This window comes from Serinus canaria, chromosome 2 (genome assembly GCF_022539315.1).
Source record: "Serinus canaria isolate serCan28SL12 chromosome 2, serCan2020, whole genome shotgun sequence".
Lineage (NCBI taxonomy): Eukaryota > Metazoa > Chordata > Aves > Passeriformes > Fringillidae > Serinus > Serinus canaria.
Genome location: NC_066315.1, coordinates 124,925,397 through 124,944,346, shown reverse-complemented (window position 1 = coordinate 124,944,346; position 18,950 = coordinate 124,925,397). Strand labels below are relative to the sequence as shown.

At 39.4% G+C, this 18,950-nt stretch overlaps 1 protein-coding gene across 1 annotated transcript; it reads right to left on the bottom strand.

The window, feature by feature from the left end:
• Positions 1–3,049: 3,049 nt before the first annotated feature.
• On the bottom strand, positions 3,050–18,264 carry LOC103813306 (carbonic anhydrase 3-like). The gene is made up of 7 exons (XM_009086559.4): positions 18,075–18,264; positions 16,987–17,184; positions 10,078–10,196; positions 9,169–9,261; positions 8,253–8,318; positions 7,246–7,401; positions 3,050–4,243 (listed from the first exon to the last, which is right to left on the bottom strand). Exons 1-7 carry the CDS (start codon positions 18,118–18,120, stop codon positions 4,124–4,126), a joined length of 798 nt encoding a protein of 265 aa, XP_009084807.1. The 5' UTR covers positions 18,121–18,264; the 3' UTR covers positions 3,050–4,123.
• Between the last annotated feature and the right edge of the window lie 686 nt (positions 18,265–18,950).

The window sequence follows — 18,950 nt, the reverse complement described above, 5'->3', positions numbered from 1 at the left end:
GGTCCTTCACAGATTTCTTTCTCTTGACCTGTTATCTGAAACTGGGAATCCAAGTGCCAGCTCTAGTCTCTGACCAGCAAGTGTGCTCTTAGGCTTCTAAGCAAGTATTTTCAAGCAAGACAAGGTGATTAATGGCCCCAGTGATCTGAGAAAAAAGAATGTCTGTTCCAGACTGAGGAGTTCTTTCATTCTTCGAAAAGGAGGGAAAGGGAGGTGTTCCCTCTGCTACTTTATTCTGGAAGACAGCTAGGTGTGGCAGGCAGCCAAACAAAGACGGGTTTGTTAAAAACACACTAACTTCTCTAGAAGGATGCTTTTTCTCCTGAGTCTGAAATTAGCTGTATCTTCAGTCAAAATACTATTGCATATTAACTAAAATCAGCAGCAGAATGTGTATTTACACAGCACACATGTTTTGTGTCTATATTGATATGCACATATGTATACATATACACAGACAGACAGTAAGCTGTAAAAACACTGAGGCATAGGTCTGTTCAGTGGCAAAAAGGCTTTGAGGCAAGGGAATGAAACATTTTCCAAACCAAGCCAAACTTGATGCATCCTGATGACCATTACAAGGGATTTGCTGTGTGTCCTTCTGGATAGGGGGCTTTCCCCAGCTGACAGACTGGAGTTCAGCTGCCACTGCTGCCACAGAGCTGAGCAACAGGACAGACCATCTGTCCCAATAATCGTTTGTGATCCCAAATCTGAAACTTGAGCAAAACAATTCAGAATTCTTCTCATGGTATTAACAGCTCTCCATATAGGTTGCAAAATACTGTCTTACGTATTATAAAAAGAGGGTCTTAAGATCTGCTCATTTTGCTATAATTACTGTAATGAAATAGAGAATAGGCATAAATTTGGAAATAAATCAGATTTAATCAAGTTTCATTCTGTTCTAAATATTTGATGAGTAAATTCTTCAGAAATATCCATCACTTGAATTTTGACTGTTCTTCAACACCAAAATCTACATGTATTTTTATATAAAATTTTAGATTATTTATATCTACCTCCTCTTGCCCACCTCAGAGAGCTCCACAAAGTGAGACTGCAGGTTGATGGTTTCCTGCCCAGCTGCAGACAGGTAACACATGGGTAATTTCTGTGATCAACATGTTGGGGCTAGAGAAAAGGCTCCCAATGAGAAACATAAGAAAGTGGACTCCCCACACATTTACCATGGATATCTTTTAGTTTGATGACGTTTAGAAGGGGAGATCCTACCTAAAATTGGCTGTGGAAGAGCATAATCATATCTTTGGTGCTGCTGCAGCTGCCAATTCATTCCACAGCACTTTCTTGCTCGTGTTCCAGACTGTCAGTGACACGGATGCAGGGACAGCCATACCACTAAATGTTTCAAGTTTTGGGAAGACTTGCAGCACCACAGAGCATGGCCATGTAATTTCTGACCTCTGCAGTAGATGAAAAGTGACTTGGAGAACGGGCTGCAAATGAACTGTGCAGTGTGTCTGCATGTCTCATTTTTGTTTCAGAGGGGCTGTTCCTGATTAGCACTGATGTCACCAAGTGTAGTCAGGCATACATGGTATGAAAGTCAAATACAGTAGTAATTCATTCTGTTTTACCCCACCAATATGAAAACTAGGTGTCTTTCCTTTTTATCAGGTAGTTCTGAACCCAGTGCTGTTCTGAACCCAGTGCTCCCTGCTGCTGTAGTGCAGATTTTGATTACACAGTGGGAATGTGCAGGTAAGAAGTGAGGTATGACGGATGTTACTACTATGTGATCTGAATTCAGTCATACCAGTGATTAATTTTTCTTGTACTAGGGGAAAGCTGCAAAGCAAGGGGTAACCTCTGCAGAATAACAATGAACACAGCCAGAGAGAGCAGGAAATTGCACGATACGTGAGCACATTCTAAATGCTGACTCACAGCACCCCACATTTCTCCCTGCTGTATTCAAAACTCTCCCTAAACTCCTCATATTCAGCTTACAGTGTGATTCACAGGGTCCCTGAAGCACCCCCACCCCCATTCTTTGGCGTTCTATTTTCCTTCTACTCCTACTCTTTCCATTTTTCCCGATGCCTGCTGTACCATTGTTTTCTGGATCTGTCATCATTACTTCCAGCAGTCCCTGAACATAGAAACAGGGTCTGTAAAACAACTGCCAAAACTCTTTTTCACACACTTCCTCCTAACTGCAGCTCTCCTGGGCCGAATTTAGTCTACCTTCTACTAATTATAAATACAGATAAAATGAAAACAACTGCATGGAAGAGTCAGTTGACACTTTCTTTTGAGAGATTACTTAAAATTTTAAGTTTCTGAATTAACAAACATGACTCTGGAGGATGAGGCTTACCTCACCTGCATTTATAGCACCCAGACAGCTCCTTTGGAAAGCATAACTGGGAAGCCACCATATCATTAAAAACCCCTCAGATTACATGTTCCAGATTTGCAATACTATGAATTTCAAGGAAAAAAAAGAGCCTGCTCTAGGATATGCAACTCAGTTTAATACAGCACCTTGTAAAACAACTTACCTTGTAACTCACAACAAACGAAGCCTTTTGGAAAATCTTTTTTTGCTTCAATTTTCCTTTTTGTAATGAAGGAACATAAACTCTCTTCCATCAAAAAGCTCAGCAACATCCTCCTGCCCCTTAATGTGGCAGCCAAGAATCCAGGCACTGCCAGAGCAGCACCTGCCTTGTATGTCCTAAGCTCAATGGTAAACTCCCTTTCGGTTTAGTGAGTTTGGATACAGACTGAACTTTTCCACTCTGCAATCAACTTGTGAAGTTGATTCATATGATGTTGCAAGAAAGTCCTTGTCAGAATAGAGATGATCTCCCTAAAAGAATAGATGTGGATGTCTCAGGGATGTGGCTATTTAGGGTAATGTGAAATCAGTACTCTTGTAGTTCAAATAAATATCTGAAAAAGATACTATGCATCACCAGTTTCTATAAAGATACACTACAGAGGACATTGACAGGTCTTTCTTTAAAATTCTGTTACTTTTACATGCTTCTAAATAGTAAAAAACTACAGAACAAAAAAGTCTTAAGTAAATATATTTATTATTGTTGGATTGTTTTAATGCAGAAACAGTGTTATTTCAATTAGAGGCTTACAATCCTGTTTCATTGTTCTTTGTGCCAAAACAAGAGACAAGAACAAATCGGTCAATTGCATTCTGATTAAGAGTCCAACTGTGGTTTCAGATGCACTAATTTCATTGACAGAAGGATTGATTACATTTGTACATGAAATGAGAATTTGTCTCAAAAATAATTGAAAATATTAAGGACTCTTCTTATTTTAACACCCTTTTTACATAGAAAAGCCATTTGCATACATGAATAAAATATATACGAAGGATACAAAGACCAACTTCACAAAATTTATGTCACCTTGACTGCTACAGTATTAAAATGGAAATTAGTTTTTAATAAAGAGAACCAGTTGTGACACAAAAAGAAATAGCTCTTCCCCCTTCCCATAGTTTTAATGACATATAATTCGGTGAATACAATTTTCAGAACAGACCTCTGTTTCACCTGTCCATTGTTTTAAGAAAGTAAAAGTTTAGCTCTTTATCAGTGATTATAACACAATTTCCTGTACTTTCATATTTTATGTACCAAAGACCAAAAGAGTTTATAATTTCCAAGAATGCCTTGTGGATTAACTGGTGCAGCTCAGAGCTGGATATGGGTAATGCTAAAACCATCAACTGAAAAATATGTCTTTAATCACCATTATTAATCACCAAAACAATTACTTCTCTTAACTGAAACTTCTTTAGCATGCAATCAGACAAGCATCAAGGGACATGTGCACAACAGGAAATTGTCTTGTCTTATTAGTAGCATCTTCCTTCTTCCTCTGAACTATTAACAAAAGCTAATGTTAAAGCAGTTATGAAGAACAGACTGTCTACTTCCATTTTAACAGTAGGATTTGCCTAAATAAATGTTATCCTCTGAAAGTGAAATTCTCATTCCACAACTCAAGTTCCAGCCTCCAGACGTATAGCTGGAGCTCTGTGTAAATGCAGCAAAAGACATAAAACAAAACCACCTCTCATTTCTAGAGGTTGCCTCTCTCAGAGCCACCCAACAGGAGCCAGGTCCTAGAGGAACGACGCGCTCACCATCCTGAAATACCGCGGCTGAGTTGGGCGCCAGTTATCAACCAAGGGGTGATCGGGTTCGTTCTCGGCATTCTTGGAGAGGCTGCGGAGCTTTGCCATCTGCAAAGAGCAAAAATTGAAGTGTCTGATGGAAATCCTTTGGGATCAAATCCACAGCCCAACAATTAAACTAAGGAGGCTGGTCCAATTGAGGAAAATGTCTCCTTCACCCCACCACCACAAGAAATGTACTCTGAATAATCCAAACAAAAAAATGGGTCCTATTTGAACAGAATTGTGAATAATAGCATCATTTAGGTACTGTCTACAGAACTGTGTACAGACACAGAAACTGTTGGAAGCACTCAGAAAATGTGAATACAGCAGCACGTGCTGTAATAAACCTTAGAGTAGGAATACTCTAACCCTGCCTTAGTGCCCGATTGTTAAGAATCCTTTAGAATTACAAGGGGCATGGTAGGTCTGCAGCAGAGGATATATTTTGCTGCAGTTACACAAGAAGTTCATTATTAGTAACAGGAATTGGAATTTAAATCTGGATAAAGAGTTGGTCAAGGTTTCAAATGGTTTGTAAACAAGGTCTACAGCTTGACTGACTCTCCTTGGCGATACCAAGGTTTTGAGGGATGCCATATGAAGAGTTCTGCCCATACTCATCAAAGCTCTTTAATACTCTTTTCTCTACTGCTTTCTATTTCTAATCTAATTTTCAAAGGATGCAGCACATATACAGATACCCTAAATTAATTTCTTCTCACTACCATGCACTGCACTAGACCCAAAGCACATCAGCTGTGATTCAGACACTTGAACCTGTCCCTGTTGGAATGACTTACTGTGAAAAGCACACACACATTTCCCACGTGTAACTTGAAAACGTAGCCCCATGCAGGGCACACATCACCTTTGTTTGCCAGGAGCTTCAATATGCTGATGTATCTACTTTTCAGTACAGACTTCAAGGCCAATACAAGCAGAACTTCTGTCTAGTTTGTAAAACCTGGGTTCACTGTGACTGAAGTTGTTCTAGTTTATGGACTGAGCTAGCTTGGACATCTCAACATTACTCTTCACTGAACAGCTCAGAGAAGCCAGCCATCTCAGTCTGCCTGAACAACAATGGGATCACATTTATAACTAGCATAATATGCATCCAATGGATTAATATTCTGAAATTAAATTTCAGGTTTCACATTAAGAATAATTTGTACAGGAAGAGATGAAAATTGTTCATCAGTTTTGTTAAAATTGATAAATTATTATTGGAGAAGAGTGCTGGAGTTTATTATTTGTGGAAAATCTGCTCTACTCAGTAAAAAACCAACATGGATTCAGGCTACGATTACATAAAGATGAAAAAATTAGTCTGCAATTAGACAGAGTTATTCCACAGTTAAATTCCTGTTCTTTCATTAAAAGTAATCTGAGCAGCTAGGCCACCCACACTCTATCTCCCTGGGATTTCTGGTGAATTGATTTTCCTGCAGAGCACTGATTTGCAGTGACTGCACTTCCCCTTGTGGCTAATATATGGTTACCATCTGGCTGCAAAAGCATCCAAGAAATCCACTGCAAATGCACACACACTTAAAATAATCACTATTAATGAGGCTGCCATGGTACAACACTGTCTAGGATTAGAAATAATTGGCAACACAATCCTCTTATGAATATATTATTTAGAGTGCAGGCACTCTGGAGTGAGGGAAGTATTTCTATCGTATTTCTAGACAATAACTCACACATGCTGCCAATTCTGCCTGAAAAGCAACCTCAGGGTAAGAGCCAATGTCTCATATTTATGTAGTAATTTCATCTTTAACTTAAATGCTCCATTTTTTCAGGAGGGACAGTTAAAGAACAGTCTGAATGTTACCCAAAACTCACTACTTTTAGAACAGCGGAGAAAAAGACCATGACCCAAACACAACTGTACTCAAAAAATCTTTTCATGAAGCTAGATCAATAATGTGATTTGTTATTTCTTTTAAAATGCATTTTAAATCAGAGATGCTCAATAATGACTACACTTTTCCTAATATAATCTGTAGCTGATCTTCTGTAATATAAACGTCTAAGATGATTCATTTTGTGGAAACCAGTCAGACCATATTTGTATTTTTCACAGAGGAACCCACTTTAAAATAGCCCCCATATTTTAATTTTTGGATGGACAGGGAAACAGAAGGCAGAGCAATTCAATAAGCTCTGAAAATTAAGCTGAAAGTTATATGAACACATTACAATATTTCATCTATTGCCAGCTAAGTTCCTCATCATACCTGAGTTGCATTACTTAAAAGATAAGGAGCCACTTAAAAACAAAGTGCTAGAAAATAAAAATATTTCCTTTTTGTCATAACATGCATATCAATGAATACACTAAACACATTATCATCTTGAAAACTTAAAATGAAAAGTTACATGTCTAAATATAATACCTACATAATATGTCAATCCCTTGATTAATATGCAGGTGCTTTGTATCCTGGAGCCTTGAAATATGTGGTATTGCATCATTATAGTTTTCTGACTAGAGGAATAATCTCAGGTGAGAAAACTGACTTGTGTGGTAAGAGTAGAATCATAGGCTGAAATGAGCTGAAAGAGGACATGCAATTCCTGTAAGTGGATTGGGGGAAAATTAGGACAGGAATTAACAAGAAATACTTCTTTACAGTAAGTGACAAAAGAAGTCTTTGATATTAACAATAAATTATAGTTAGCTGATGTTGCTCCAGTTTGTGAAAATTTAGCTGGTATGCCTTCCAGAAACAGGTATTAAACATGTAATTCAACACTTCCAACTTGCACTCCCATCTGCAATACAGAGCAGATAGAATCACCAATCTCATTACATTTGTATTCTGATAAATGATGTTTCTAAAAGAAAACCCTGACCATCTACACTGTGGTATGTTTTTACTGATTTAAAAAGATCTCTGATGTCTGTGGGCTTGAACAACCATGGTGTTGGATGTAGGGTGGTTCTTCACTCTCCTTTTAATCCTGCAATTTCTCACAAATCCAATGACTGTTTTCCTTGTGAAAAGAATAAATTCAGGTTATTACATGCAAATGAAATGAAGGGGGAAGTTTACCTGGTCTGAACTGACTATGATGGGCTCTCTAAGAATAATCCAGGTAACACACTCTTCGCAAGGTGGAGTAGTGACAGATCCATGGTATGTCCAGTAGTCATGAGATTTAGGGAAAAGAATTGAAGGATCGAAATTTGGAAAAGGAGCATTTTTCCCCTTTAAAATAAAAACAGAAACACAACAAAACAAAACAGAAAACTCTTCAACAAATCTAGCTAAGATTTGTTTGCAGCTCTGTTATTTTAAGAAACAGGGAGTGACTCAGATACTGCAAATGTATGAACTGAGGAAAGTGAGCAGAGATCTACACAAGATACAATGGTGCAGTGAGACAGGGGGACTGAATGACCCTCACAGATGGGCCCAGAGAAGCATGACGCAACAGAAAACTCCATGCCTCAGCTAACTCATGTGAAGCAGCGTCCAGTACCAGTGTTTCACTCATTTCTGGGCAGAAACACTCCTCCTACTGGCCTCCTTTCTTATGGAAATTCTTTCTATCTATTGAATATTGCATTAGGTCACCACATAACAAAGTGAGACAGGTACTACTTTTGTAATATTTGTGCTAATAACAAGCAAGGCAGCCTATGAAATGTGAGATTTATCACACAGGACACAAATCTAAGACACAAATGTCTAGTCAGTGACATTTCCAGAGATCCATTAGGCAGCCTATATATTAAGATCAAATGGACTGATTTCTAAATATGCCTTTTATTTGGCACTGCCCACTGAGGCAGTAAGGTTCCATGCCTAGTTTTTAGGTGAGCAAAGACTGGGGAAATTGCTCATTTTTGCCAAACTCGTGTGCCCTGCTAAAGTCAAAGAAAGCTCATATGTAAATGGAAGAACAGACTTTTCATGTTAAGGAAAAGCTACTCATGGTTTTATTCCCAAAAATATTCTAGAAATGTTGCAGAGCAGAATGTGAAAACTTATTCTTTTTCTTTTTTGCCCTGAGACTTTGAGCAATCTTCCTATAATGAAGAGCCCAACATCATTACCTTTGTTTTGATAGCATTTATTTCTTCAAGAATTCTCTTCATCTCTGGTTTGGGAGTTTCCCCTACCTGTAAAGAAAAAAAGTGTGAGCTAAGCAAGGAGTTCTGCTTGACCAGGTTTCTTCTTTCTCCTATTTTTCTATATGAGCATCTATCAACTGTAAAACTATGAGTGTCTATCTAAACATCTATCAACTATAAAACTATAAAGCATTAACCCAATCTATCACCCCTACCATCTTGGTAAGCTATGTCTTCTGTCTGTTACCTCTGCCTGTACCACAACAGATTTTACAATACAAAGGGGGACATTATATCAGTACAGAAATTTTAGCATAACAGGTAATTTCACAACACAGATTTCATGGTCAGATATATTGTTTGCAATTGCTGATCTCAAAAAAGACAACCAGCTTTCTATCTCTAGTTCTGTGTCTAGTGAATATGAATTAAACAAGAAAGAGCAACAGCTAATATTTCAGGCTAAGGCTGCATGCCCCTAAAAGGATTTAAAAAAAAGGATGAGCAATATGTATTGCCTGTGAGATAGTTCTATTTGATATAAAGTTCATGAAAAACCTAGAAGAGATGCATGTCCTTGAAATCTGTCCCCAGTTAGCAAAAAAGACAGCTGACTGCTATTGGTGAGAGGGTTACTTCTGACACATGTCCCCATTCCATGAGCCACATAGTGACACAATAGCTGCAGGGACAAGTGTGTGTAGTTTTGGATACCACTTGAGATAATATGACTCATGCTCTGTAACTTGAAAGGGATACATTACTGAAAGTCAACCCCTTCAATGTGGTAGGATCCCTAGAAAATATACCCACCAGAGAGTTCTGCTTTTTTTTTAACCTTCTAAGAATAGAAACTTCATAGTATCAATGCAAAGAAGGGTTGCATGCTTCTACTTACTTGCAAAAATATGGCCAAAACAGCAATCCCATCAGTTCTTCTCTTAGCATCAAGGTAATTACTGTATTTGGGGTTCCAGTGTAACAAGTGTAGCTTGAAACAAAGAAAAACACATAAGAAAACCCCATTATTTAACAGCAAGCCATCAGAAGACTGAATTTACAGTTCTTCACATAACTGTGTGAGTTTGAGGCAACAAGGAATGATAATGAGGCCTTCCAAAAAAGAGATGTAAAAGGGAAAGCAAAGTCATCTACTAGTTATATCTAATTATTCTAATAGCATAATTATACTATTTGCTTTAAAATAAACTATAAATATCTGAATAAGAAATAAAAAAAACCCCAAAAAACTGTAATGTCATCTTAAAGCTGAAGAAAAGTTGCTGAAGTAATCAGGTAGACCATGCAGTTCAGATATCATCTACTGATATGCGACGCATTTCCATTTGGCATTCTAATTACAGCAACTCTATCAAAGAATCCATATGAATGTCATTTATGTATACTATTAGTCTACATTTCTCATTTTCTTTACAATCCCAAGGTGCTAAAGAACCAAGGTAATTCATTCTTCCCACCCATTTCTATCACTGCAATTCTGTCCTTCTACTATAATTCTGTATTTTCAGAATACTGTTTTAGTAAGTTTGAACTGCATCTGAGTAATTCAGTCTTGCTGTGCTGTTTCACACCACACTGGTTTGAGAACATGGAAACCTTCGTTTCACACAGAATTTTTCTTTTCTCCTGCTGCGAGAATGACTTCAACCTGATTTATGTTTAAAAGAATCAATGGGAGTAAGAATAAAAAGGCACAGATAAATAAACAGAAAGAACTCACAGAAAACAGAAAAATGACAAATTTTATTTTACACCCTGTTTTAAAGAAAGAAGTGGTGAGTCTTACCTCTCCTGCATACCTCACTCCATTCACGACATGCTCCGAGCCGTGATCATCAGACGAGCCCCAGTGGAAGTGCAGCTGCCGCAGCCTGTAGACTCCTGGAAGCGGCCCACCTCTCAGCACTGCAATTGAGAATCTGCAACAGCATCAGACTCAAGGATCTCCCAATTCTTTTAAATGAAATTCATATGTATCTAAAATATTTACTCGTGTATTTACATATTTGCTGTACAGATGCCCTTTGTCCTGAAAATCTGCACTGATTTTAGCCACACGTCAGGCAGCCGCCTTTAGCCATACACACCTACAGGCAGAGGAGAACTTTTGTGTCTAGGCTTCCATTACAGCCACTAGAGATCACTGATTTAATTCAGCTGCATGAATTGTACCTAGTACTTTCTGGAATAGTCCAGAGACATCTGGACAGGACTGAGAGATCTGGTCCAGGATCTGTGGAAGAACTGTACATTCTGAACCAACATCTGGAGGCAAGAGGAAATAGATTAGGTTATCAAACATGTCACAGGATGCCTGTGTTTGGGTAACTGAAGTAACCCCTAATCAGAACAAGTCAGGCCTCTAGAGTAATTCTGCTTGCCTTAAAGTAGACATTCAACAGACAGTGACCTGAATTGCTCTCTGGATTCTTTGAACTCCAACTCTGTTGCCTCAAATGGCAGTTTAGATACAACCCACCAACTTTTAAAATCCCACAACAAGACACCTAAATAGGTCTTAGAGGTCTTAATCTCCCCCTGAATTGAATCTAGGATTTGCTGATGTGAATGTACACAAATAAAACCATGATTAAGTGGTGAACTGCTAGATGATAAAAAAATTCCCAGAAAACTCTAAAAAATTGTGTATCTTACTGCAGGCTATGACTTATTTGTTTAAAGAGTTATGATATCACTGATGCTGCTTCTGCTCTAATACTTTCTCCCTCCAGTTATGGAAGAGGAAAAAGAATGCAGAAAATAAACCAGAAAAGCAAATACTGAATATACAAGCTATTTTCCTAAAGAAAAGTCCAGCCAGCAATGAATGATATCTAGTTTTCTAAATAATGTTACCATTTATAAATAATATTGTAAATGAAGGTGGTTTATTTGAAAGAATCAATGTAATAGAAAAACATATTTATATTCACCAAATACTAGAAGATACTCAATTCTCATTCACTTTTTTTGAGGACAGAAGTAATAGCATTCCTATAAAACTTTCAGCAGTTCTCAAGAACTGGTCTTTATATACCAGAAAAAAATATCCTTCAATCTGAAAATAATTAAATCCATTATCATCTCAAGAAATACAGCACTAAGAGTTGAGCAAGCTGTTTTTCTCAACAAATTCCTTTTACTTCTTCCCACAGACATTCATAACTGTGGTGAACACAGTCAGGGTAAGAGCAGTAGCTGACAAGGCCATCAATTCTCCATTAAAATAGATCTGTAAAGCCAAGTAATCCTCTTTAAGGTAAAAGCATGTAATTATTTCCACTGATGGGCCATCAGCAGACATTTTTGATTGGTCATTAGGTGAAGCTCTGCATCATCTCATGCCAACACATTCCGGTTTCACCCATCTATAAATAGGCAGTAACTTTTACCTAGCACACTTTAAGCAGAAAGAATGATGCAAACATCTCCTGAAGGACAAAATGGTATTTTTTTCCTTTTATTTACAAGTGTGTAGTATTAAACATATAAATAACATTAAATGATAATGTAAGTAAATTAAATCATCCTGCATTTTAAAAAGGGAAAAATAAACAAAACCACTACAATAATTAGGTTCTCCAATATTTAAAACATTAAAAATCCCAAACTATGTCTGCATAGCTAAAATTTAGTAAGGTTTTTTTATTTTTAAGCATGTGCTTTGGAACCTAAATTCTAAACATATCTTTATCCTCTTGGGCTTCAATACTATGCAAATAAAAATGCACAACCACATAATAGAAAAAGACTATAAAATAAAGTTTATCAAAGAGGAGATGGTATCTTGACATTATTTTTCAACTATGTTAGTATAATTTATTTATGTGTGACAGGGAATTTTTCTGACAATTAGCACACAGGAAATGTTCACCTTAAAGATCTAAGAGTCAGGGCAGAATTACCGAAATGTAACTCCCTTAAACTTGCTGCCATTAAAGTAACATGGCCCAGGTGCAGGAATACACAAACCAGCTCAGAAAGACAGGGGAGAGAAGTATTCACTGCTTTGTGGTGCCTTATTGCTCATCCCATGGCTCAGTGACTGACTCTAAATGGGTTTGCACATCAACCTCAGTGACCCATCAGTGCCTGATACCAGATATAAAAATGTCAATCTGTCTTGCCCAAATTCTGTGCCCCCACCCCACATCCAGAGTGAAGAATGATCTATCATGGAACAAGCCTACATGCACACACACATGGACATCTGCTCTGGAAAAAAGCTCACCTTTTATTTGATCTGTCATCAGCTGAGCAGCATGAGACAAAATGGGCTAATAAAAGAACAGGCTTTTTTTTTTTCACTTTCAATGTAATCACTAGGGCAAGTGCTGCACAGAAGGATGTAACTAAGGCAAGAAAACCCTGTCTCTCACTCTGTGACACAGCAAAATGAAGGTGTCATGCAGTTGAGTGGAGATGGCTGCTCCAGTCACTTTATCTCAGCTAGCTGGGTGCCCTTGACAACAGAAAAGGGACAAGAAGCTTCTCAAATATGTGCATTCGCTTGCTGAGCAGCTTCTGTAGGGGTCTGGTTAATCTGTGCTAGTGTCAATTGTCATTTGCCCTCACTAAAAGTAAAACTGGCAAAGTTATGTCTACACAAACGTCTTCCCTGTTTGCTGTAAAGGCAGGTGAAAAAAACCCACAGAGAACAAAGCAGATTCATGAGACAAGTTAGGTTTATAAACATGACAAGAAATGACTGTTCTAGGAAGATTTATGATCACGCATCCTGCCAAATCCATAAAATGAATTGGTAAACCCCAATGGAATTAAATTAGTAATGTACTATTGTATGACAATTGAAAAGATACATTACCTTTGTTATGCTGCTTCATAATAGAATCTAACAGTGCAGTACAGAAACCACAGCTCTTTCACATCAGTGTCACATTTTAAAAGTCATAAGGAAGCCTCTGCTCAGAAGAGGATCTCTGTACTGAAACCATCCAGCTAACTGCAGGGATAAAATGTGTTTCCTAAAAGCTTTTGGAACTCAAATTTCAGTTCTCAGTGAAATATTCTTTAAGCAAGCACTGAATAGAGAAACAGCAGGATTACGCTTGTTTCTATTTGAACTTTGTACTCTTTTAGGGACAGACTGGGAAAGAGAAGTGTCAGACAGAAGTCTGTCAGCTTGTCACCCACCCTCACCTACACTGTAACACATCTTTGCCAGCTTTGTGCCCCCAGATCACAGCCTGGTCATCAGTGACCTCCCAAATCATCCTCATTTGTGCGCTGTGTCAGATGTCCCACCCACAGGGGCAGAAAACTGACAGTCCTCTGTGTACCTGTAGCTTCAGCAGGCCCTTGACTAGAATTATAAGTCAAGCCCTTTTAATTCTAACAATGGAAATTCCAAGTTAACAGAAGTTCAAATCCTAAATTCCCTGTACCCAAGCACAGGAGTTCTCAATACCTTCATGCAGACGTGGCAAATGACAAATGTGTTGTTACACTGAAAGAAGAATTTTACTTTGCTGCCTTCTGCCTTATGCAATACAGCCATTCAGTGGTAGCACAACTACAAAGGTACTGGGATTTAGTGGTGCTATTTTTTAACAGCTACTGATTTTTTTCCAGTGTATATTCAGCAGACAAAATGTTTTGCAGGAATCAACCAAAACTGGAATGTCTATGGACAGACTTCCCCCTTCAATTAAAGTTACTGGGGTTTGTCTTCACTCTTTAATAACCAGTGAAAAAATTATTGGTTTATTTACCAGAAGTTGATAATCAAAATTTCATTTGCAAAAATAAATGAGATTTCCCATAAAGGGGTATTGGAGGAAATGCTGGCCACAAGCCCTAGTCAAGCTAAAGGAGCTGATTAGCAACAAGCTCCGACTTCTTACAGTAACTGTCTCCAATTTTTTTTTCATCATCCACTTTCAAAGCCACACATTTCTTTGATAGGAAAGATTCTGAAAACAGCATCAAGGTAAGCCTGTAAGAATGTGTGCCTGCACTGAAGTACTCCAAACTCTTCAATGTCACCCATCTGAAAGCCAGAAAAAGAAGAAGCAGAAATCTGTTTGGTTGATGAACATCCGTAGGAAGTGCCAACTAAAACAACAAAGAGGGAAGATGAAGGCAGGTATCCATGTGACCTTACTGTGTCTCTGTCCAGCTGCCCTGTCTGGGTTCCATTACCAGACTTTTGTATTTTACTGTTTCTCAAACAATCAAACACTCTGGTGTAACTGAGGTATTGCAACAATAGCCAAAGAGTCACTAACTGTAAGGAGGTTATACATCTCAAAAAGCATCATGACAATAGTCCCACCAGCTAGAAGCTCTCAGGATGCTTCTCTGAGATGAATATTTTATGAATTTTAGAAATAAACGGATTCTGATAGTGGAAATAAGATTTCAGCCCTAATTCAAACCAAAAATGGGTCACTGCTGGATCTAAAAGAGAATCTGAATTGCCAGTCAGGCCAAAAAAACATAGCAGTTTATAGCAGTGGTAGGTTGCCAAAGTACCCAAGTTCTGGTGTGTTTTACTGAGCCCAGCTACCTAGAAGGTTTGATTTCAGCTCCCAGTTCTTTCCTATCTTTTCATATTCCAGCCCCCACCTGCAATCATTTTACAGTGCATAAGGTCCATCTACATGGGTACAGTAAGAAAGGAAAGTGAGTCAACAAGAATCCATTGACTTGTATGGATAGGCAGCAGAGGCATGATACTGCTCCTACAGCAACTTCATCTATCAGCAAACTCAGCAAAGCTTCCAATTTTGTAGCAGATTCTCAAAGTCAATCCGACTTTAAAAATAGCTGGAAATAAATTCTCCAATCCCTTCCACTAGGCTAACCCTAAACATCAAAGTAATAAGGATAATACCTGAATTACATTGGATGACACTCTAATTGTTTAAATTTAAGAAACTGTCCTCAATTGTGAATTCTCCAAGTGTTCTTGGCAGGATACCCAGTGGATGTAAAATTTGGAGACATCCAAAGTAATTGATTTCATCACTCACCTTGACAATTTATTCAGCAATCTATTTTATCCAAACTAATGACAATGTATACAGAAGTACAGATATGGGTATGACCACTATAACTGAAAAAAGTCAGGAAAATAAATGTTTAGTTTTCTGGTAAACTCAGAAATAATTCAGATAGAGTGACAGACAAATACACAGACATAGAGAGAATGAGTACCTTTGTCCAAAGGAATGAAAGCTTAATTCCTATATGATTGCTATTGCATATGTATGTTTTGTGCAGCTGGTGGTTCTTTTACATGAAAAATAACCCATTGTACATATCCTGAAAAACTGAAAATGTGTTCAAGTCAGTAGGAGTATGCACAGTGGAATTTGTCCTGCAATTAGCATTATATTAGAGAAAGAACACCACCCACAGACTCTGCAGGCAATGGTATAACAAAGGAGACATAACAACAAACACTGAATGTTTCTTGACTTCAAAGAGTTGAGATATACACCTACTTTTTTTGCAGTGAGTCACTTTTTATTTCTGAGATCAAAACACAATAGTTACTGAGCAGTTCATCTGAAAAAAAATTTTCAGAACATTCTGAAACTTTCTGTTCTTTGTCGTGAGTGTTGCATCCATGCTGTAGATTGCTGTGCCTGGATACTCCCTCCCATTCAAAATCTGAGTTATTTTCACAATACTTACACTTTTATTTTTATGCAGAAGATGCAACCATTGGTATATCTGATGTTGTTCTAACCAATACAACATATGGTAAAAAATGGTAATAGTCACAGAGATCTGACATGCCACAGCTACATTTCTTTATCTGTGTATCATTTTATCTGACATTAATAACATTTTTCTTCAAATAACATTGAAAAGTCCCACTTTGCTAGAAAAGTTACAAAACTCGACTGCTTAGTAATTTGTAAATTTTGATAGTATATTAACTAGTCCAGAGTACATACATTTTGATCCTCAGTTTCCTAAAACCCAAGTAATTAGTTAAAAATCCATTAAATGAAATCAAAACCATGTCCATAAGTACTTAACATGAAACAATCTATTAATAAGATTTCTCATAGTAATTAGAGCTGTCAGTCCTAGTCATACAGAAAGTGTAAGTTTCAATGAAGGTAAGTAATAAGTCTGTACATTGTATGCTGTCATAGATGCAAGTGGATAAAAGCTGACACAATTAAATGTATCAGCCCTATAATCTTCATTAAGGCAAAACCTCATTAATGCCAAAAAGTTTCAACTGATTAAATACCATGACATTGTGGCAACATCTGGCTTGTTACTTCATTTATCACAAATTACATGGATAGAGTTTTTAAATATTGTAACTTAAGATGTTCCGCAGGGCATCTCAAATAGGTAAAATGGAATTCAGTTCTCATAGAAAAAACCTGGGCCGCCTCCATCCTGGAAAGCAACACAACTGCAATGACTTTTTGCAGCCCCAGAAATTTATCTTACACCTTAACTCACCCTGTACCAAGTTTCTTTGTGGCTCTCTCCATTCCCTGGGATTTTGCTGATGAACTTTAAAAGGAGTCCCAGACTTTGCCAGCAGCAGCACAGGGTACCCAGTCAGAGAAACCTGTGCATCACACACAGGCAGTACACAGCACCCTTCCGAGAGCCTGAACAGTCAGAGCAGGCTCTTCCATGCAAATTGAGAAACAGTCACTTACATGTAATGACTGTTAGAGATGAAAACAAAACTGACCTGATCTATCGAATGAATCATCAAATACAACTCTGCAGGTTTTCCCATTGTTGAGGATGGTCTTAGCTGCACCAGGATCATAACTAGCAAACCATGGTAGTAGGGAACTATCATAATGCACCTCTTTGTTATTGATTTCAATCGGTGACTGATGGCGTCCTTTTGCAAAAGGGTAATTTTTGTGCCACTGATCTGGTCCTACAAAAAAAGTACAGAGAAGTATCAGGAAAATCTTTTCCAGAGAAATATGAATTATACTTGTAACAATTAACACAGGCTTGGCTTTGCTTAAGTATAGAACATAACTTAAGTGCATTAATAAGTAATTGCCTAGATGTTATTCAAGCCCTGTCAAGAGTTTCACTGTATAAAAACCAACTCGATTGATTTCTAGCTGGAACACTGGATACTTAAAGTCCTTCAACTGAACCTAAACTCTTGCAGCAACCTCAAGACGGACTACTAGGAGAATGATATTATGCCAGGGAAGAAAACCAGAGATGTGCACTCCAAGTCCAGCAGCAGCTAGAAATATGATGGGATATACCCAAATGATTGAAATATGGCACCATGTAGCCATACAGAACAAGAAAAGGCCACTGATCCCTGGACATGCCAAGAATTTGAAACATGAATTTAATGATTATCATGGTTTTAAAGAAGTTCATGTGGGAAAAGCCTGAGCAATGCTGAACTGTTCTTCCTGCAGCAGAGGAGAGAGCAGGAACAAGAGACCACCAATACCCCAACCTCTCCAAGCAGGCGGGGCCTGCAGCCCAGCACTGCTCTTCCTGCATAACGGCTGGCCTAAACCGGACATATTGCTATCTCCATTTTTAATTTACATTAACAGTAGGAAAACTGACTTTATTTAACTCAAAGACCCCCTGCCATTGACCTCTCCTTCCGCCAGCTTCGCCTCTTCCGTGCCTGCGAGCGACAACCGAGAGGCCTCGGCCCCGCCACCTGCAGAGCCCCGGGCCCGCCTGGAGCCCGTGTCCCCGCCATGCTCCCTCGGGAAGCGGGGTCCCCGTTTCGCCCGGGTTTCGGTGCCGGGAGGAGCGGGCCGGGCGCGGCCCCCTGCTCACCGTTGTCGCTGTCGTAGCCCCAGGGGTAGTAGTTGGGGTTGATCATGGTGCGGTGCCGGCGCCGCGCCCCAGCCTCTGCCGGCGGCTCTGGCAGGACGCCGGCCTCGCCTCACGGCGGCTTTTTATAGAATCCCGCCAAATCCATGCCCATCCCCGCCGCCCGACGGCCGGGAGGGCCCCGGGGACCGGGGGCGGGGAGAGCGGCGCTGCCTCGGACCGCCTGCCCCGCTCCCGCTGTCCGCCGGGAACGCGGAGGAAGGAGCCGGCCGGGACAGGGTTGGGAATGCCCTCAGGAGGGGAAAGGGCTGTACCGCCTGCCCCGGCGCCGAGGAGATGGGAGTATAGTGCTGCACAAATGCCCAGCACTAGGCACAGGCAATGTAGGGATAGTGTTCAAATTCAGGTGGGATAGGTGCGCATCCATGCGCGGACGCGCAGCCCGATCAGGGAGCTTTAGCCGGGCTGGCTGCTGAAATGGAATGTGCAGGTTCAGGCAGGCTGGCCGGGCTTTTTATGGCTGTTTGTAGAAAGCCTCTTTTGGCCTAAGGCCTGTGCGGTTCGGAGGGGCTGGGTGTCTCCCCAGGAGGCCGCGCTGGAGCCGTGTTTCCCTCCTGGGAAACAGCCCTGATCCAGGGGCCAGCAGGGGGTGAGAGGATGAGTCCAACAGCTTTTGTGCAAATGGCTATCACAGGTTCACACCCTTCCCTAGGAAATTCCCGTGTATTCGCCTGGGTTCCAGCGCTGCTCCCTGCTGTGCGGTCTCCCGTTGCGTTCATAAACAGCTTCCCTGCAAAAATTCAGAGGCATTAATTGCTCCAGCCTTTAAAAAGGTGCTGCTTCCTCTGCTGCAATGTTTCTTGGTAAATGGAAATCATT

What these genes read in the sequence shown, in the direction of transcription:
- LOC103813306 (XM_009086559.4), bottom strand. Translation starts at nt 18,120, where the DNA reads ATGATCAACCCCAACTACTACCCCTGGGGCTACGACAGCGACAACG. An exon ending in GGGCTACGACAGCGACAACG is followed by an intron (nt 17,185 to 18,074) that starts GTGAGCAGGGGG and finishes CTTTTTTTGTAG; the next exon opens with GACCAGATCAGTGGCACAAA. An exon ending in TGATTCATTCGATAGATCAG is followed by an intron (nt 10,197 to 16,986) that starts GTCAGTTTTGTT and finishes TCTCAATTGCAG; the next exon opens with TGCTGAGAGGTGGGCCGCTT.